The 18603-nt window shown below is 45.2% G+C and overlaps 1 protein-coding gene across 3 annotated transcripts in view; it reads right to left on the bottom strand.

Moving 5' to 3' along the window:
* Positions 1–3815: 3815 nt before the first annotated feature.
* LOC141258014 (vesicle-associated membrane protein 1-like) overlaps positions 3816–18603 on the bottom strand; it is a 63502-nt gene continuing 48714 nt past the window's right edge. For all 3 annotated transcript variants that reach the window (XM_073673006.1, XM_073673008.1, XM_073673007.1), the window contains exons 3-5: positions 10728–10886; positions 5502–5553; positions 3816–3992 (exon numbers count right to left, since the gene is read on the bottom strand). In XM_073673006.1, the coding sequence (XP_073529107.1) occupies positions 3976–3992; positions 5502–5553; positions 10728–10886 (228 nt within the window). In that variant the 3' untranslated portion in view covers positions 3816–3975. The remainder of the gene's footprint in view (positions 3993–5501; positions 5554–10727; positions 10887–18603) is intronic.

Below are 18603 nucleotides of genomic sequence, written 5' to 3'. Positions count from 1 at the left end.
ATGACATGCAGGTATATAGCAGGAAAACTGTCACTCATAAACATATTAAAATAGGGGGGACCCCACGTCATTTTTTGGGGGGGTCCCCCATTCTAATAGCTAGTAAAGGCTAGGTATTCAGCTGGGGGCTGATATTAGTAGCCTGGGAAGCTCCGTGGGTATTACCCCCTTCCCAGACTTCAAACATCTGCCCCAGCCGTCTGCTTAACCTCCGCTAGAGACTATAATGATGGTGGATCCCACGCCAATTTTCTTTTTAAAAAATCCTTTATTTTAACACTAAATGACAATTGAGGGGTTAATAAAGATGCAGTCCCTAAATTATTATTAATTTTGTAATTAATTTTTCCCAAAAATGTTGACGTGGGCTTCGCCCTATATTTGTGTCCAGTCAGGTACAGCAGGCAGGAACGGGCTGCCCCCAACCACCAGCTGCCTATTTGTACCTGGCCGGACACAACAATATAGGGAAGCCCTTTTTTTTTTAATTATTTCATGAAATAATTAAAAAAAAAAAGACGTGGGGCTTCGCCCTATTTTTGTGTCCAGCCAGGTACAACTAGGCAGCTGGGGGCTGGAATCTGCAGCGCAGGGAGGCCCAAGCTTTCTGGCCCCCCCCCCGCTGCAAATTGCAGTCCGCAGCCACCCCGGAAAATGGCGCGTTCATAGAAGCGCCATCTTCTGGCGCTGTACCCAACTCATCCAGGGCCCTGGTGCGGTGGCTCACTGGGTAATAAAGGGGTTAAGGCCAGCTTGGCATTATCAGCTGGCCCTAAGCCCGAAATTCATGGGGTCACGCCAATATTAGACATGACCGCCATGAATTTCTAGTAAAGTAATTAAAAAAAACACAAACACCCAGAATAAAGTCCTTTAATTGAAATAAAGACACAATTTTTTAATGTTCTAAATTAAACCATACTTACCATCACGCCCATTCCAGCTGAAGCCAACGATCTCCTGCAATAAAAGTAAAATAATAAAGCAACCTCATCCTTACCTCTCCATGGTTCCCAGGACCGGTCCAGCTCTGCTACATTCACATGACAGGCTGCACCGCAGCAGAACGCTGCCGTTCAGCTTGCCATGCGGCAGACACTGAGAAGCGCAGGCATGCTTGTGCTCCTCAGTGTCTGACTGTGACGGCATCCAGATGAGCCGAGATCATGTCCAATGAACTCGGCTCACCTCATGCACGTCACTGACAGCGTGGGAAAATTCTCCTGCTCCCCGCATGCGCAGTAGAAGTTTCCCACGCTGTCAGTGACGGACGTCCAGGAGGTGAGCTGAGTTCATTGTCGGCTCATCTGGATGCCGTCACAGCCAGACACTGCAGAGCGCAAGCATGCCTGCGCTTCTCAGTGTCTGCGGGATGACAGGCTGGATGGCAGCGTTCTGCTGCGGTCCAGCCTGTCATCTCGATGTAGCAGAGCTGAAGCTGTCCTGGGAACCATGGAAAGGTAAGGATGAGGTTGCTTTATTATTTTACTTTTATTGCAGGAGATCGTTGGCTTCAGCTGGAATGGGCGTGATGGTAAGTATGGTTTAATTTAGAACAATAAAGAATTGTGTGTTTATTTCAATTAAAGGACTTTATTCTGGGTGTTTGTGTTTTTTTTAACTTTTACTATGGGGTTAGTAATGGGGGTGTCTTATAGACGCCTCTCCATTACTAACCTGGGCTTGATGTCAGCTGGCATTATAAGCTGACATCAACCCCAGCCCTATTACCCCACTGCTACCGCACCAGGGCAGCGTGGAAGAGCGAGGCTAAGTGCCAGAATTGGCGCATCCTATGGATGCGCCATTTCTGGGGCGGCTGACGGCTGGTGTTTCTAGCCTGGGAGGGGGCCAATATTCATGGCTCCCTTCCTGGGCTATTAATATCAGCCCCCAGCTGTCTGCCTAGCCTTTGCTAGCTATTAAATTAGGGGGGACCCCACGTCATTTTTTTGGGGGGGTCCCCCATTTTAATAGCTAGTAAAGGCTAGGTATTCAGCTGGGGGCTGATATTAGTAGCCTGGGAAGCTCCGTGGGTATTACCCCCTTCCCAGGCTTCAAACATCTGCCCCAGCTGTCTGCTTAACCTCCGCTAGAAACTAAAATTACGGGGAACCCCACGCCAATTTTTTTTTAAATAAATCCGTTTTTTTAACACTAGATGACAAGTACAGTAACCAGCACTGTCACTGTACTTCATATATATGTGACTGACATGTTTCTATCTATCTAATCTATGTGTGATGCTCTATCTTTCTGTTATAAATTGTCGGGTACAGATGCTGAATTGCCGGCCGGCTTTTTTAAAGAGACGGTGCATGAAAACACTATTATTTGTTTTAATAAATCCTTTACACTAAATGACAAGTACAGTAAGCAATACTGTCACTGTACTTCATATATATGTGACTGACATGTTTCTATCTATCTAATCTATGTGTGATGCTCTATTCTTTCTATTCTAAATTGTCGGGTGCCGGCTTATGCCGCTGCTGAATTGCCGGCTTTTCATATATTGTCACAGAAGCGATGCGAACTTCCCTGCTCCGGACACAGCGCAGCGCTTCTGTGACAAGTGAAAGCTGTCGGCACAGAAGCCCTGCGCTGTGTCCGGAGCTGGGAATACGCAGCGATGTGTCAGTTTCAGCACAGAAGTGCTGACTGTCTGGACCTACCGCCGCCGTATTTTAACTCCCTCCACCTTATATTAACTCCGACATGGCAGGGATACGGCCACGGCAGCTTATTAACACCCCCAGAGTATCCCCGCATGTCAATTTCTGAAAGTTCAAAAGCATTACCGGCGTATAAGACGACCCCAGACTAGACAGAAGATTTTTCAGTCTTCAAAAGTCGTCTTATACGCCGGAATATACGGTATATGTTTATATTTATTAAATGAATTTTTTTTTTAAATGATTGAGTGGTTGTTCATTAATAAATATGTTAAAAAGAAAGCGGGCCTAATACTGACTCCTGTGGTACCCCACTGTTAACTGAGACCCAGTCTAAATGTGTTCCATTAATAACCACCTTTTGTTTCCTATCACTGAGCCAGTTCTTAACCCACATACATATATTTTCCCCTATCCCCATTGTTCTCATTTTCTGTATCAACCTTTTGTGCGGAACCGTATCAAAAGCTTTTGAAAAGTCCATATACACAACATCCACTACATTTCCTTGGTCCAGTCCGGAACTTTGCTCCTCATAAAAGCTGATCAGGTTAGTTTGACAGGAACGGTCCCTCGTAAACCCATGTTGCTATTGGGTCATGAGGTTATTCTTCTTCAGATACTCTAATATAGCATCTCTTAGTAGCTCCTCCATGTTGTCTCCAGGCCTGAGCTGTAGCTTTGCAGGCTTGATCACGGACATGCAGCTTTCGGGGTATGCCTCAGTTCACACTGCCCGCATTCTCCACCATTTGTAGCGCGGTGGTGTTCACACTGTGCGATAATGAGGCCGTGACCCAAGGAAAGTTCGACTTAAATGTCTTTATTTGCAAAAACGTATAATTTAAGTGCAAATGATGTCCTCCGGATCTCAGCTGGTGGTCCAAACAGTCCGTATAAACTGCTTGCTGTGGGCGACGGCAGCACTGTTTTGCTCTGAGGTGCGCTAGTTACGTTGCCTTCACAGGCCTGTGTTATGCCTCGACACAGGCTTGCAGTGCACAGAGCTTCCTGCTCTGCAGCTAGCAAACAAACCACTGACACACCCAAACCTTTCCCATTTAATCCCACATTTTTTTTATAAATGCACTGCTATGGCCAGAACCAAATTAGAATTTGTTCATTGATTTTTAAATCGCATTATTTATAGCTTAATGATTTATTATCAATTTCAGAACACAAGTGTATTAACAAATGAAGAAGTCACTGAGATAAGATCAGAGGGAGAAAAGATGACAATAAAAAGGGAACTAGGAAGAGGTGGACAGAAAGGAGGATACAAGCACGGACGACCACGGCATCAAGTGCAGAAATAAACTGTAAGAGAAGGACAATATGGTTAGGAAATGGGCCCGATAATGCAAACTCACATAAAGTCTATACAGACATCCATGTATAGTGGTTTCTGTTTCATCGTGACTTATGGGGTGCACATCATTAATCAGAGCCAAGAATTATCTAGGGCTGTGTGTGAACACTTGATATCCTTGTTATTGGAGGAGACTGAACCTTGGCTTAGATTCTCAGTGTGTTATGTACAGGAAGGATTAAGGGCTCGCTCACACTGTTGAGTAGCATCTGAAGATTCTCCCATGAAGGAGATTCGGATGCTATTTGTAAATGACCCTTGGCTCAAAGTCTGCAGCGAGCGTGAACCGAGGGATATTTTACTGTGGTCCGATTCTCTCGCATGAGACTTGTATGGGTCGCAACATGCTGCGATTGTTTTCTCATACCGAATCAGCATAAGAAAATAATCGGAGATCTGCACTGCCTCGTAGAATAACATCGGGTTGAGTACTATCCGATAAAACATCTGATAACACACTGCCGTTTTATACACTAGTGTGACCGAACCTCTAAAGGGGTTGTCCACTACTTGTAAAACCCCTTCTTGAACTAATTGTTTGGCCACAATAAAATAAAAAAAAACTATACTCCCCTCCCGTGCCAGTGCTGTTCCTACGGTGTCGGCACTCACGGTCCTGGGGCTGTGACACGGTGGAATGACATGTGAAGCCTGACACCCAATCAGTGCTGGCGTCACAGTCTCCTCCTTCGTATGAATTGAACATGAAGAGGAAATCTGGGATCAGCTGCGCCGGGCATCACATGTCATTCCACCGCACCAAAGCCCCGGAACGCGAGTGCCGACACCGCGAGAACAGCGCCAGCACCGGAGGTGAGCATAAGTGTTTTTATTTTATTGGGGCCAAACAATTAGTTCAAGAAGGGACTGTCCTAGTAGTGGACAACCCCTTTAATGCAACTATATTTAGAGAGAATTTTATGACCGGTTATTATAGTAACAGCCGGCCGCTCACCTCTAGCTGCACACACCATGCCAACCCCCATAACAAGTCCAATAATGGAAATAAGAGACTCAATGAACAAGACTTGAGACTCACCCATTCAAGTCTATGTATAGCATGGGATTTTTACGGATAGATTGCAATTCTGTAACATAGGAAACTGTATATAATCTTATAAATGATTAATAGCTGCTGTAAAAAAACGGATTGTATACGGATGAAAAGTGAGCAAAAAATCCTCCCATTTTTCTGGATGAGAATGGGATGGATGTTTTTATATTGTTGTGTAACCCCAGCCTTAGGTCCAGCTCCACAATCATGCAGTATTGGGCTCATCTGCTCTCATAATGGCCGATGATATAGGAGCAGCCAATCCACTTTTTTCATATAGAATTTTATGGTGATTGTTTCTGAGATGCAAAAGTGCAACATTTATGTAATTTTGTATTTCTAGGCAGCATATTTTTATTTTATTTTATTCCTTAATTGTTAATGAGGCAAAATAATGACTTACTAATGAGAATGATGAACATTAGTGCGCCTACCGCTCCCATAACAAGCATCATCTGGAGAGAGAAAGAGGGTGATAGTCACATGTTCTGGATCACAGGTATTGTCTCTTAGGTAACAACAGCGAAGATCAAAACCCCAAATTATGCAAAATTATCTTAGGTAACAACAGCGAAGATCAAAACCCCAAATTATGCAAAATTACACCCACCATTGTAAAGCAAATAACTAAAGTTTCCCTCCCTTGTAATAATTGAATCAGTATTAATCGCTCTGTGATTAAATGTCACTTTTTACGTAGAAATTTTTTCCTGATATGTACAATTAGGGCTCATTCAGACAAGAAAATCAGTGTGTTTTTTTCATCATCATCAGAGTTTGGTCAGAGTTTAAGCTTTTATCATCAAAGGTTGATCTAATTTTATAAGTTTTTCTTGAATAAAAAAACAAAAAAAAAGATAAGAAACAAACAAAAAAAGACCCTCGGATCAATATCGGCCATATGTGCACAAATTTTGAGCAGACTGAAAAATCATACTTGCAAGTGCTATCAAGTGAAAAAGACGGATAGGACTCACACACAAAAAAACAGATGTCTGAATTACTCCTTAGCGTAAAAACAAAAGACTTTTCCTTACTCACCCTCCCTGGGTCCAGTGCAGAGTCTCCACCGCTGCAGCCAAATAACAGAGACTAGGGCAGCAGTGGAGACTCAGCACTGGACCCAGGAGGATAAGTAAGGCACAGTTGTTGTTTTTTACAACCATCTGTACATATCAGGACACGTTTTCTGAAGAGGGGCAACTCATTTTTTATCTACTCAGCCCCCAACCTCCTGCTTCTTTTTATGTAGCCAATTAGCTCAAAAAACAGAGGAAATGTATCACCTATATTTTGTATTACTAATTCTTACTTGTATGCCTATTCTATTACTCTTCCATATTGAAATATATTCTTTTACTTTCTGATTATAGATTTTTTTATTCTATTTTCTGTACATGATAATGGTGGCAGCCAACTTGCCTGAGCAGCTGTACAGTAGTAGCATGAAAGCCAGTAAGTCTATAGTCTAGAGATGAATCATTGAGTTGTACTGTATGTTCTGGGCATGTTCTGTTACCTGTGCAGAGGTCATTGTGCAGGGATGAGGAGAAGGTGAGCTGTGACCATCAACCATTGTGACTGGTGGATCCTATCATATCTTTATGTAGATGATACCTTTTTATTGTAATCTTGCCTATGATGATAACAAGATTACTACTGAAAAGTGATCTCCGCAAAAAATGTCGGACTGCGGTGCCAAACGCCCACCAGTAACTAACTCCAGGGCCCCACTTTTCAGCTACATGCAAATGTGACATTATCCTCAATCACAAATGTATATAACAGTGAACTGGGTAGATTGTAAATGAATAAGATGCTGCGTTTGTCTGTACATAGTGATCAGGGCCGGCGTCAGCACCCGGCGCACCCGGGCAAATGCCGGGGCCCTGAGCAGGCAGAGGGGCCCACTGGCGGTCGCGCACCCCGCTGGGCTATGGGTGGAGGAGAGCGGTGTCAGCGCCCGCCCTTCTCCGCCGCTTGCTCAGGGCCCCGGCAGCTGGATACTTACCTCTCCTCGTGCCTCCGCAGATCCTCTGTCTTCCTGCTCTGCGCTCCCTGTGACGTCTCAGGTCACAGGGTGCGGTGACGTCTTTACACCGCGCCCTCCCCTGAGCCGTCACAGGGAGCGCTGAGCGGGACAACGCCGACAACGCTGGAGTTCGGACCCGAGCAGCGGGCAGCAGGCAGCAGGTAGCAGGTGAGGAGAAGGGAGGTGAGTATTTGATTTTTTTTTTTTTTAATGTATGGAGGCATGGGGCAGTATAAAGAGGGGGGGGCATCCTCCATGGAGCATTATAAAGAGGGGGGGTGACATCCTGCATGGGGCATTATAAAGAGAGGGGGGGACATCCTGCATGGGGCATTATAAAGAGAGGGGGGGACATCCTGCATGGGGCATTATAAAGAGGGGGGGCATCCTGCATGGGGCATTATAAAGAGAGGGGGGGTGACATCCTGCATGGGGCATTATAAAGAGGGGGGGTGACATCCTGCATGGGGCATTATAAAGAGAGGGGGGGACATCCTGCATGGGGCATTATAAAGAGAGGGGGGGACATCCTGCATGGGGCATTATAAAGAGGGGGGGGGCATCCTGCATGGGGCATTATAAAGAGGGGGGGCATCCTGCATGGGGCATTATAAAGAGAGGGGGGACATCCTGCATGGGGCATTATAAAGAGAGGGGGGGCATCCTGCATGGGGCATTATAAAGAGAGGGGGGGACATCCTGCATGGGGCATTATAAAGAGGGGCCAGTATCCTGTATGGAGCGTTATAAGGGGACCGGTATCCTGTATGGAGCGTTATATGGGGGCCAGTATCCTGTATGGAGTTTTATAAGGGGACCAGTATCCTGTATGGAGCGTTATATGGGGGCCAGTATCCTGTATGGAGCTTTATAAGGGGACCAGTATCCTGTATGGAGCGTTATATGGGGCCAGTATTCTGTATGGAGCCTTATATGGGGGCCAGTATTCCGTATGGAGCCTTATATGGAGGCCAGTATTCCGTATGGAGCCTTATATGGGGGCCAGTATTCCGTATGGAGCCTTATATGGGGGCCAGTATTCCGTATGGAGCCTTATATGGGGGCCAGTATTCCGTATGGAGCCTTATATGGGGGCCAGTATTCCGTATGGAGCCTTATATGGGGGCCAGTATTCCGTATGGAGCCTTATATGGGGGCCAGTATTCCGTATAGAGCCTTATATGGGGGTCAGTATTCCGTATGGAGCCTTATATGGGGGCCAGTATTCCGTATGGGGCCTTATATGGGGGCCAGTATTCCGTATGGGGCCTTATATGGGGGCCAGTATTCCGTATGGAGCCTTATATGGGGGCCAGTATTCCGTATGGAGCCTTATATGGGGGTCAGTATTCCGCATGGAGCCTTATATGGGGGCCAGTATTCCGTATGGGGCCTTATATGGGGGCCAGTATTCCGTATGGAGCCTTATATGGGGGCCAGTATTCCGTATGGAGCCTTATATGGGGGCCAGTATTCCGTATGGGGCCTTATATGGGGGCCAGTATTCCGTATGAAGCGTTATATGGGGGCCAGTATTCCGTATGGAGCCTTATATGGGGGCCAGTATTCTATGTGGAGCGATTCACCGGTTTCTGAGCTATTGTAGAATTTACAATAGATATCACTCATGTAATGTAAGAAGTGAAATCTTTGCATTGTACTATATATATATATATATTTCTCCGCCGTATCTCTGCATCATGAATCGTGGTATGTGTTAAAGGGGCCCACTGAGACTCTTTCGCCCGGGGCCCAGAAAAACCTGGAGCCGGCCCTGATAGTGATTCCTGTATATTGTGCCAAGTGCTGTGTAGCATCGGCGTCCCTGCCTTCTGCTAGGCAGGGACGCCGTCCCTCTCACCTCCGCGCTCCTCGCGTGGGCTCCTCCAGCGCTCCTGTCTCTGTCGGCGCAGCGGCGTCCCTGCCCCTTGTCAGACAGGGACACCGTCTCTCCCGCCCCCCGGCTCCTGGCGCGGCTTCTCCCTGCGGTCCGTTCCCTGCTGTGGCCGGAGCACGTTCCTCCTCCAACAGAGTGCTTAGGGCGCGCGCACTCCCCCCCTCTTAAAGGGACAGCACGCGTCTTCCTAAAGAGTCCCCGGCCAATGGCCAGAGGACTTCCCACATTTAAGGCACCTCCTCCAAAATGGAGGTGCCCGAGCAAAGTTGTTTGCACAGTGTCTTACCTGTGCTTCAGCCCTCAGGTTCCGCTGCTAGCCTAACTTCTCGTCCTGCCTGCCAGCCTGTTATCCGTCCGTTACCTGCCGAGCCTGCCAGCCTGCTCACCTGGAGCGCTCACCTGTTACCTGCCTGTTACCTGCCTTGGCTATCTGCCCGCTCACCTGGGAGCATCCGCCTGCCCCGTCTGTCACACCGCTCACCTGGGAGCGTCCACCAGTTACCTGCCTGTTACCTGACTCGTCTGTCAGACCGCTCACCTGGGAGCATCCACCAGTTACCTGCCTGTTACCTGTCTCGTCTGTCAGACCGCTCACCTGGAAGCGTCCACCAGTTACCTGCCTGTTACCTGCTGTGTCCGTCAGCCCGCTCACCTGGGAGCACCTGCTTGCTTTCTGCCAGCCTGCCTGGAGACCCTGCCGTCACTTGCTGTGACCACCTTCCTGGTAAACCTAAAGTCTGCTACTTGCCCTGCTTTCTCGAACTGTGACCTCCTGTCAGCTACCAGAGACTTCCGCCTGCTTGCCGTGTCCATCCACCATACCGGTCAGTCCCAGCCCTCTGACCCGTGGGAGCCACCTGCTCTCTTACAAGGTCGTCTCCAGAGTAGCACCTGGTCCCTCTGCCCGGATCCTCCCTGGTCACGGTGTCGTTAGCTGCTGTACGACCAGGGTCGGTTCGGGTGGATACTTAGTCACGCCCCTCTGGGTCCCTCCTTGCACCTCGGCACAGAGGTTCCACCACCCGGACCCGTAACATGCTGCTCATATAAGAGGGTGGTGGGCCACTTTTGCACAGGAGCCCACCGGAGGATTCTCCCGTTCTCCCGTGGGCCAGTCCAAGCCTGTCTGCAAAACAGGAAGTGTCAGTCTTGTTGCGGATTTTAGCAGAATATATTGTTTTACTTGGGGCCTATAGAAAGTGCAACCATTATAACCACAGCATGGAGGATTGCAGGAAAGAACTGGTGAAAAACAATACAGAGAGTTGGCATAATACAGACTACAGGAATTACTACAACTACCAGCAAACTGTAAAATGTAACACAACACCATCTGCTGTCAGCTCAAGCCTGAAGCTGTTGTATACTCCAACAAGTCTATTAGAAGTGTCAGTAGCTAGAGTGATTTGGAGATTTTTAATATAGATAATGAAACGAAAAGTAAAGAAATAAAAAAAAATCTGTGTCATAGGAGAACGTATCAATTTTCTGCCCATGCTATAATGACAGTACTATGGATAAGGAGTAATGTATGGGCCGGTTGCATTGAAGTCTAGAATCTTTATAATGACTGTGGCATATTATAGGTGGCCATTCATTTGAGTAGAAACCCTTTTAAAAACTTTTAAAACCCTTTTAAAACCATTGAATATAAAATGTTTATTACAGGCACCTGTACAAGTGTAAGCCGAGGCGCTCACCTTACAGTTCTTCCACCAGTATTTCCTCTTCAGCTTAGCTGCACTGGTCTCAAACTGGGACGCTCCTGCCTGCAAGGCATCAGCCCTGTCATCCAGCTCCGACAGCTTCTGATCTCTGTCCAGGACCTTGTCTACATTAACACGCATGATGTCCACCACCTGCCACCACCATCAACAAATACACAGACATGGCAAGAATTAGCAGTATACAAAGGAAGTTAATGTGGCGCAAGAGACAAATCAGCATAACAAGAAGTGTGTGACCCCCGGAGTTCATGTTTGTTGTGTGTGCCATATGTCAGCAGTCACAATAACACATGGTCACAATTCTGCTGCTTTGTGGACATGACAGCAGATACTGAGCTACAATAACTGCACTGAATACAAGAATAATTCATTATAGAGAGCACCCCCCATATCTCACCAGTCCCTGAGGTGGGTCCTACTGCCTGAAGCGGTTTGTTTCTCCTGCCTGTAAGGGCACGCTCTATGGGGACCTATAGACATAGTCCTTAAGCCATGGACCATCACTGACGTAATGGTAGGTCATTGCCTTGCTATGTTATGCTAAACTTAGTCTCTGTATGCCACCAAGCTTTGTCCCTCAACTCTGAAGTGTAACCGCCAAGCTCTGTGCCTCCTTGCTGTGTAAGGGCCCAAATTGTTCCTTCATCTGGAGGTTATGCTTGTTTCCTCATGCCAAATTAATGTCTATTTCAGCTGAACCTTATCCAGTCCATGAAAGTCATTGTGCCTTCCTCATGTGGAGTACCAAACTAAGGTCACATTTAACACGTCAACCTAATCCTTTAGTCAGTCATGGGCCCATCAAGTGCAGGATCACTCAATGTGTCGCAGATCGAACCTGCCATATAAACCTGCAGCACTTTGATGGATATTGTGCCTTTTGCTTTATGTCTTACTTTTTATTTTTTACTCTCCTGCTTGTATCACAGTCAATCTAGCAGTTCTTTACTTGCATTGTATTCATGCACTAGAATATTTAGAACAAACAGTTCTATATACGACTGTCACAACACGGTTGTCGGTTGTTCCGGGGCTAGTGGCTCCTTCCCTAACCCTAAAGCTAGAGGTGCCCTAGCTATCCCTGCTCCCCAGATTACGTCTAATAGTGAAGACGCCGGGGCCACGTCCCTTGCTGAGCTCCTAAATCAGCCCTTTTCTGTCCCCTTCCCCACCCAGGGAAGTGGGGAGTAGTTGTGTATAAATATGCACAAACCAGACAAACAAGGGAAGACGTACAGAGATAAATGAATATACCAATCATACAAATATGCACTCACGAACAACAGAGTGGAACACCGGGAAGTATAGGAAGAAAAATAACAAATACGAGAGGATGAGGATTTGCACACAGACGAACCACCAAGCAACAGTCTTTAGAACAACACTCCAAACGCCTACTCAAACAACCAACACCCCCAACTCCAGAACCAGGCAGTATAAAACTAACACTGGCAATCCCTGATTGTCAGAGGTGAGTATTTATAGCAGTGGGGAGTGGCCAACATTGAACACCTGAGACCAGGAAAGCTTCAGAAGCTCTCAACTGAACAGATTAACCCCTGCACTGCTAGAAACTTGCACTGTTTAATATGATGGTGAAGTACTTCTAATCAGTGGAGGAGTACGTGAAATCAGACACTGTGGTTTTCTGGCCCTTCTCTATCACGGTAACACCATGACAATGACATTCCTGGTAGCAAGAAAGTACTGGTTTGCAATAACATACTATAATGTGTTCATACTTTTTCATATTAGAACAATTTATCTTACATATAGTGGGGAAAATAAGTATTTGATACACTGCTGATTTTGCAAGTTTTCCCACCTACAAAGAATGGCGAGGTCGGTAATTTTTATCGTAGATACACTTCATCTGTGAGAGACAGAATATACAAAAAATCCAGAAAATTACATTCTATGATTTTTACATAATTTGCATTTTATTGCATGAAATAAGTATTTGATACTATAAAAAACGTAATATTTGGTACAGAAACCTTTGTTTGCAATCACAGACATCAGAGATTTCCTGTAGCTCTTGACCAAGTTTGCACACACTGCAGCAGGGATTTTTGCCCACTCCTCCATACAGATCTTCTCCAGATCCTTCAGGTTTTGGGTCTGTCACTGGGCAACATTGAGTTTCAGCTCCCTCCAAAGATTTTCTATTGGGGTCAGGTCTGGAGACTGGCTAGGCCACTCCAGGACCTTGAAATGCTTCTTACTGAGCCACTTCTTAGTTGCCCTGGCTGTGTGTTTTGGGTCATTGTCATGCTTTAAGACCCAGCCACGACCCATCTTCAATGTTCTTACTGAGGGAAGGAGAATGTTGGCCAAAATCTCGCGATACATGACCCCATCCATCTCCCCATCAATACAGTGCAATCGCTCTGTCCCTTTTGCAGAAAAACACCTGTCCTAGCCCATCCCAGCCTTATGCAGGTCTACAATTTTGTCCCTGGTGTCCTTAGACAGCTCTTTGGTCTTGGCCATGGTGGAGAGGTTGGAGTGTGATTGAGTATGTGGACAGGTGTCTTTTATACAGGTAACAAGTTCAAACAAGAGCAATTAATACAGGTAATGAGTGCAGAGTAGGAAGGTTTCTTAAAGAAAAACTAACAGGTCTGTGAGAGACCGAATTCTTGCTCGTTGGTAGGTGATCGAATACTTATTTCATGCAATAAAATGCAATTTAGCCCCTTCACGCCACGGGCCTTTTCCCGTTTTTGTGCTTTTGTTTTAACTTTTTTTTTCTTTTGTGCGGTGAAATTGCAAAAAAAGTGCAATTGCACAATTGTTTTTTTTTTTTGCCATGTTCAATAAATGCTAAAGCTGACCTGCCATTATGATTCTCTAGGTCTTTGAGTTTGTAGATACCAGACATGTATAGGTTCTTTTTTATTTAAGTGGTAATAAAAAAAAATGATGCCATTTTCCGAAACTCGTAGCGTCTCCATTTTTCGTGATCTTTGGCTTATTTTTTGCGCGCCGAGCTCACGTTTTTATTCATACCATTTTGGGATATATACAATATTTTGATAGCCAGTTTTTGCATTTTATTGCAGTGTTGCGGCGACTAAAAAAACATAATTCTGGAGTTTTGATTTTTTTTTCTCATTGCGTCGTTTACTGACCGTATTAATTCTTTTTATGTATTGATAGTTCGGGTGATTCTGAAACCGGCGATACCAAATATATGTATTTTTTTATTGTTTTATTTTGAATGGGGCAAAAGGGGAATGATTTGTGTAATAAAAATGCTCATCTGCTACGACCGCCGACCACTGGGCGGCGCTCATAGCAGATCAGCTATGACAACCACAGAGGTCTCCTGCAGTTGCCGGGTTGTCATACCAACCCATCGGCACCCCACGATCATGTGACAGGCTCACCGATGGGTGTGGTTTGTGATGCTCTTCTGGCGTGGCCATGTTAAATGCCACTGTCAGAGATTGACAGCGGCATTTAACATGTTAACAACCGCGGGTGGATCGCGTTTCCCCCTGTGGCTGTCAAATCAGCTGTCGTGCTTGTAAAGATGCAGGCTCAGCTCCTGAGCCAGCACCAAAGGGGGAGACACGACATGTGGCATATATATATATATATATATATATACGGCGCATGCCGTGAAGGGGTTAATTATGTAAAAATCATACAATGTGATTTTCTGGATTATTTTTACATTCCGTCTCTCACAGGTGAAATGTACCTAAGATAAAAATTACAGATCTCTCCATTCTTTGTAGGTGGGAAAACTTGCAAAATCGTCAGTGTATCAAATACTTATTTTCCCCACTGTATGTTTTACATAGAATATGTTTAGGTCATGCAAAATCTATTTGTGCCTCTGGGGGCCTCAGTTATTTTATGCTCTGTTATTGCTGCACAATGTATGGACCTAATTATAAAAAAACAAATATTGCCCCTTTACTGTATACGAAGTTTACCAGATGATTGCCATGCATCCTGAATAGTATCCAGAAAATATCAAATTTTCATATAGATTGTTTTGATGCATTTTTTCAAAAGAATAACAAGAACATTTACAAATCCTACTGTATTACATCTACCCTCTGCACCTCCTTCTATCTCAAAGACCAGAAGACTATGTGAGGAACCAGAATGGCGTGACATTTTGAACGGATTATCTTATTATTACACATAAAATTAAGTCAGGCCAAACCTGGAGTGCAGGCTTCCTTCCTTATATAATAATATAAAGCCCTTCACACTTTAACAGCCTGTGACAGGCAGCACGATGGCTCAGGGGTTAGCACTGCAGCTTTGCATCCCACCAAGGACAACATCTGCAATGAGTTTGTATGTTCTCCCTGTGTTCGCGTGGGTTTCCTTCTCCAGTTTCCTCCCACACTCCAAAGACATAAACAGAGAGTTTAGATTGTGAGCCCAAATGGGGACAATGCTGATAATGTCTGTAAAGCGCTGTGGAATTAATGGTGTAGAATAAATAATACAGACAAGGAGACAGGTACATGTTTACTTCCTTCTGTTGCACTATGATCCTCTAGACCCCTCTTTTGTCTTGTAACATTTGTGCATTTTGTTATTTGGAAGATACTAGCCAGTCATCTATATATACCAGTTTGACCTCTGTTACAGGGATCTGTTGCAATTTTTATTTTTGTATTAATAATTATTACATAATCAATTATTTTTAATACACAATAAAATATACCGTTTTAACATTAAATTATATATTATTTTTTTCTGCAGCTGCTGGGGGCTTCCAATTTTTTATGTTGGCGTTACACACTGCAAATACAACAGCCTCTGGGCATAGGAGACTGCGGTTGGTGTCTGACCACATCTACACTGTGGCTGCCTCCAGCTGTGACCTGGTAGGCTCCCTGGGCTGTCCAGTTCACAGCTCTGGCGGGAGGCAATGCAATTTTGTTGTAGTTCAGAGCGGTGTCCTGCGTCAAGCGGTGACGGAATGTGTAGGGCAGTGGAGGTGAGCAGAGCATCAAGCAGCGAGTGGTGAGAGCAGGTCCAGCAGCGGAGGTGAGCAGAGCATCAGGGCGGCTAGTAGTGAGAGCAGGTCCAGCAGCGGAGGTGAGCAGAGCATCAGGGCAACAAGCGGTGACCACAGGTCCAGCAGCGGAGGTGAGAAGAGCATCAGGGCAGCGAGCGGCAAGCGCAGGCCCAGCAGCAGAGGTGAGCAGATCATCAGGGCAGCAAGCGGTGAGCGCAGGCCCAGCAGCGGAGGTGAGCAGAGCATCAGGGCAGCGAGCAATGAGTGCAGGCCCGGCAGCGGAGGTGAGCAGAGAATCAGGGCAGCGAGTGGTGAGCACAGGTCCGGCAGCCTGGTATTGCACTACTAATCCCAGGCTACCAAACTGTTCTCACTGCTGATCAGTGTAGTCTTTCAGCTAATGGATGAAGAAGAACCTCATGCAGTCATTGCCATCATGTCATTTAACCTGTATTTACTCTATATACTGGAAAGTAGAATATGAGAGAACATAAAAAGGTTTTTTTTCTGAATAGTTTTATTGGGGTTTATGAAATAATAACCTTTGATTTACTTATAATAAATTATATTATTACTGGCTTCATGAGTAAATGATGGAAAGAGGTAGAATTTATGAACAGATTTAATCAGGCTTACATAGCGACTAGGGAATTTCATAGAATTGCTTTCAGAAATCGGGGTAAAATTGGTAAATGAAGTAAGGTAACATGATTTTTTACATGGGCATTATTTCAGATAATATTTGAGCTTTCCCACTATAATCAGATGACGACAGGTTGATCTAGGTCATAAAACACTAGTAGGTCTAGTCCGGAGGCAGAGGATGGGTCCGGCACCTATTGTGCTCCAGAGACTTGAATGAATGGAAGTTATAAAGATGCAGTCAGGAGACAGGGAGTCATCAATACAATGTAGTATTCTGTGTCAGGCAGGCAATGAAAGAGCAAATAAAATAACTGGCGGCAAAAAACGGTGCAACAACGACCAAAAACGCTCTGGAGTTGACCTAAATTATTTCTGTGAAGCTAATAATGGAAAATGTGAAGGTCTGCCTGACGACCGAGTCATGCTGTGACAGTGACGACAATGCCGCTGACCCGGAGGCATCTGGAACTGGAAAGATGATTTCTAGTTGTGACATTCACTGCGCGGGGAGCTTGTCATGGCAGAAGCACTGGACGAAATAACAAGTATTGGAACCTTTATTAATCGGAACCTAAAACTCATATTTTCTCTTTTTTACCACAGAATGTAAAAAAAGGCCTTTTACCAGATTTCAGCTTTTGTCTATGGGGACATCTGGTAAAGATACGATCAGTACCTGACTTCAAAGGTGCAAATGCTGGATATTGAGGGCTGAGGCTAAGCACCCCCAAAGTATGAGAAACAGCTAAACACTGAGCAATTTTATATTGTCTGGACTCTCATACCAGCTTCTACTACAAAAAGGCAGATATATGAGATCTGATGGCTGGAGAACTAGAAGTATCAGCATGCAGTGACATCTAGTGCATTCCCACAGATGTGGAGATGCAGAGATACTCCATGTGCTTTTTACAGGGTCTCCAGCGAATCCAACTCCCTAAGTTAGGTTAGGGTCACACGATCGGATGTTCTCCATCCAAGAAAAGCGCTCCGATTGTGCTAATCTTACTTTGATCAGACTGTCCAGAGTTTGATCAGAGTGGGATCCATTTTTCTCAGATGTGGAGGATAAAAAAAAAAGTTTCTCCACCTTCTTCATTTTGTTAGCTTGTGAAAATATGACCATAGTCTGATATTTTTCATCTGCGTGTGATCCCATTATTGGACAAAAACTCCAGTTGTCTGCACGAGCTCTAATACAAAGCACAACAAAATAAAAACACATTGAATATCCTTTTCTCACCTGACTCTTTCAGTCCGGTCACCGATGTGAACTTCACTGAACCATCTTTTTTCATCTGCCGGCGCCTAACATCTTTGGCATCTGCCGCTAACTAGACCACAACGTCATGACGGGCACTATAAAATGCCGGAGATGGCCCAGGGAATTCTGCATAGGTGACCGGACTAAAAAATCTGTCTTTGAAGCTACATACAAATTATCCTGGAAGTGCAATGGGGGTGTGATAGTACATCGACACACTTCCAATGCACTTCTAGGCTAATTTGCACTTGGCTTTAAAGGCATTTTTATAGTTCTACGACCCGTATATCCCATACCACTAGTCTTATTCCTGACAAGTGGAACTTTCACCAAATTTTTCATGTTGAGCTGGAATAAAATGTTGTTGTTATTTTGTTTGTTTTTTTTAATTTCACTTCTCCGTTGTAGAGATATTAGCAATTAATTAAGCAATCAAATTGTTTGGCACCTAATGAGCTAACTTTAGTAAAGTCCAAGTGAGTGTTATCAGACAGTTTTCACTGGAGGCTTGCACTGCCTCTCCCTGTATGAGTTGCTATCTGATAAAACCCACTTGTAATTCATACAGGGAGAAGTTTACGCCCCCAGTGAAAATTGTCTGATAACACCAACTTGGCCTTCACTAAAGTTAACTCATTAGGTGTCACGGGTGTGTCAGAGGTGACAGACAGCCGCCCTGCAGTTGGTTGCAGGAGATCTCTACGTTTGGCATTACAGACACCTTCTTAGAGGCTGTCTCTTTAGCACCCAGCGGCTACCTTCCTCAGGCTATTTAACACCCTGGCCCAGGTGTATAAATACCTGCTGTCTGCTAGAGGGAGATGCCAGCAATGTTCACGTGCGGTGATTGGTGAAGAGCCATTATAGGGACGTTAGTGGAGACAGGGTGATAGTAGATCAGCCTAGGAGGTCTAAACTCCCTCTTTCCATCTTCCCTTTGTGTTGCA

Source organism: Phyllobates terribilis, unplaced genomic scaffold (genome assembly GCF_046119375.1).
Source record: "Phyllobates terribilis strain yellow unplaced genomic scaffold, ASM4611937v1 Scaffold_3__8_contigs__length_932513732, whole genome shotgun sequence".
NCBI lineage: Eukaryota > Metazoa > Chordata > Amphibia > Anura > Dendrobatidae > Phyllobates > Phyllobates terribilis.
The sequence above is the reverse complement of the archived record's forward strand: the minus strand, read 5'-3'. Positions and strand labels throughout refer to the sequence as shown.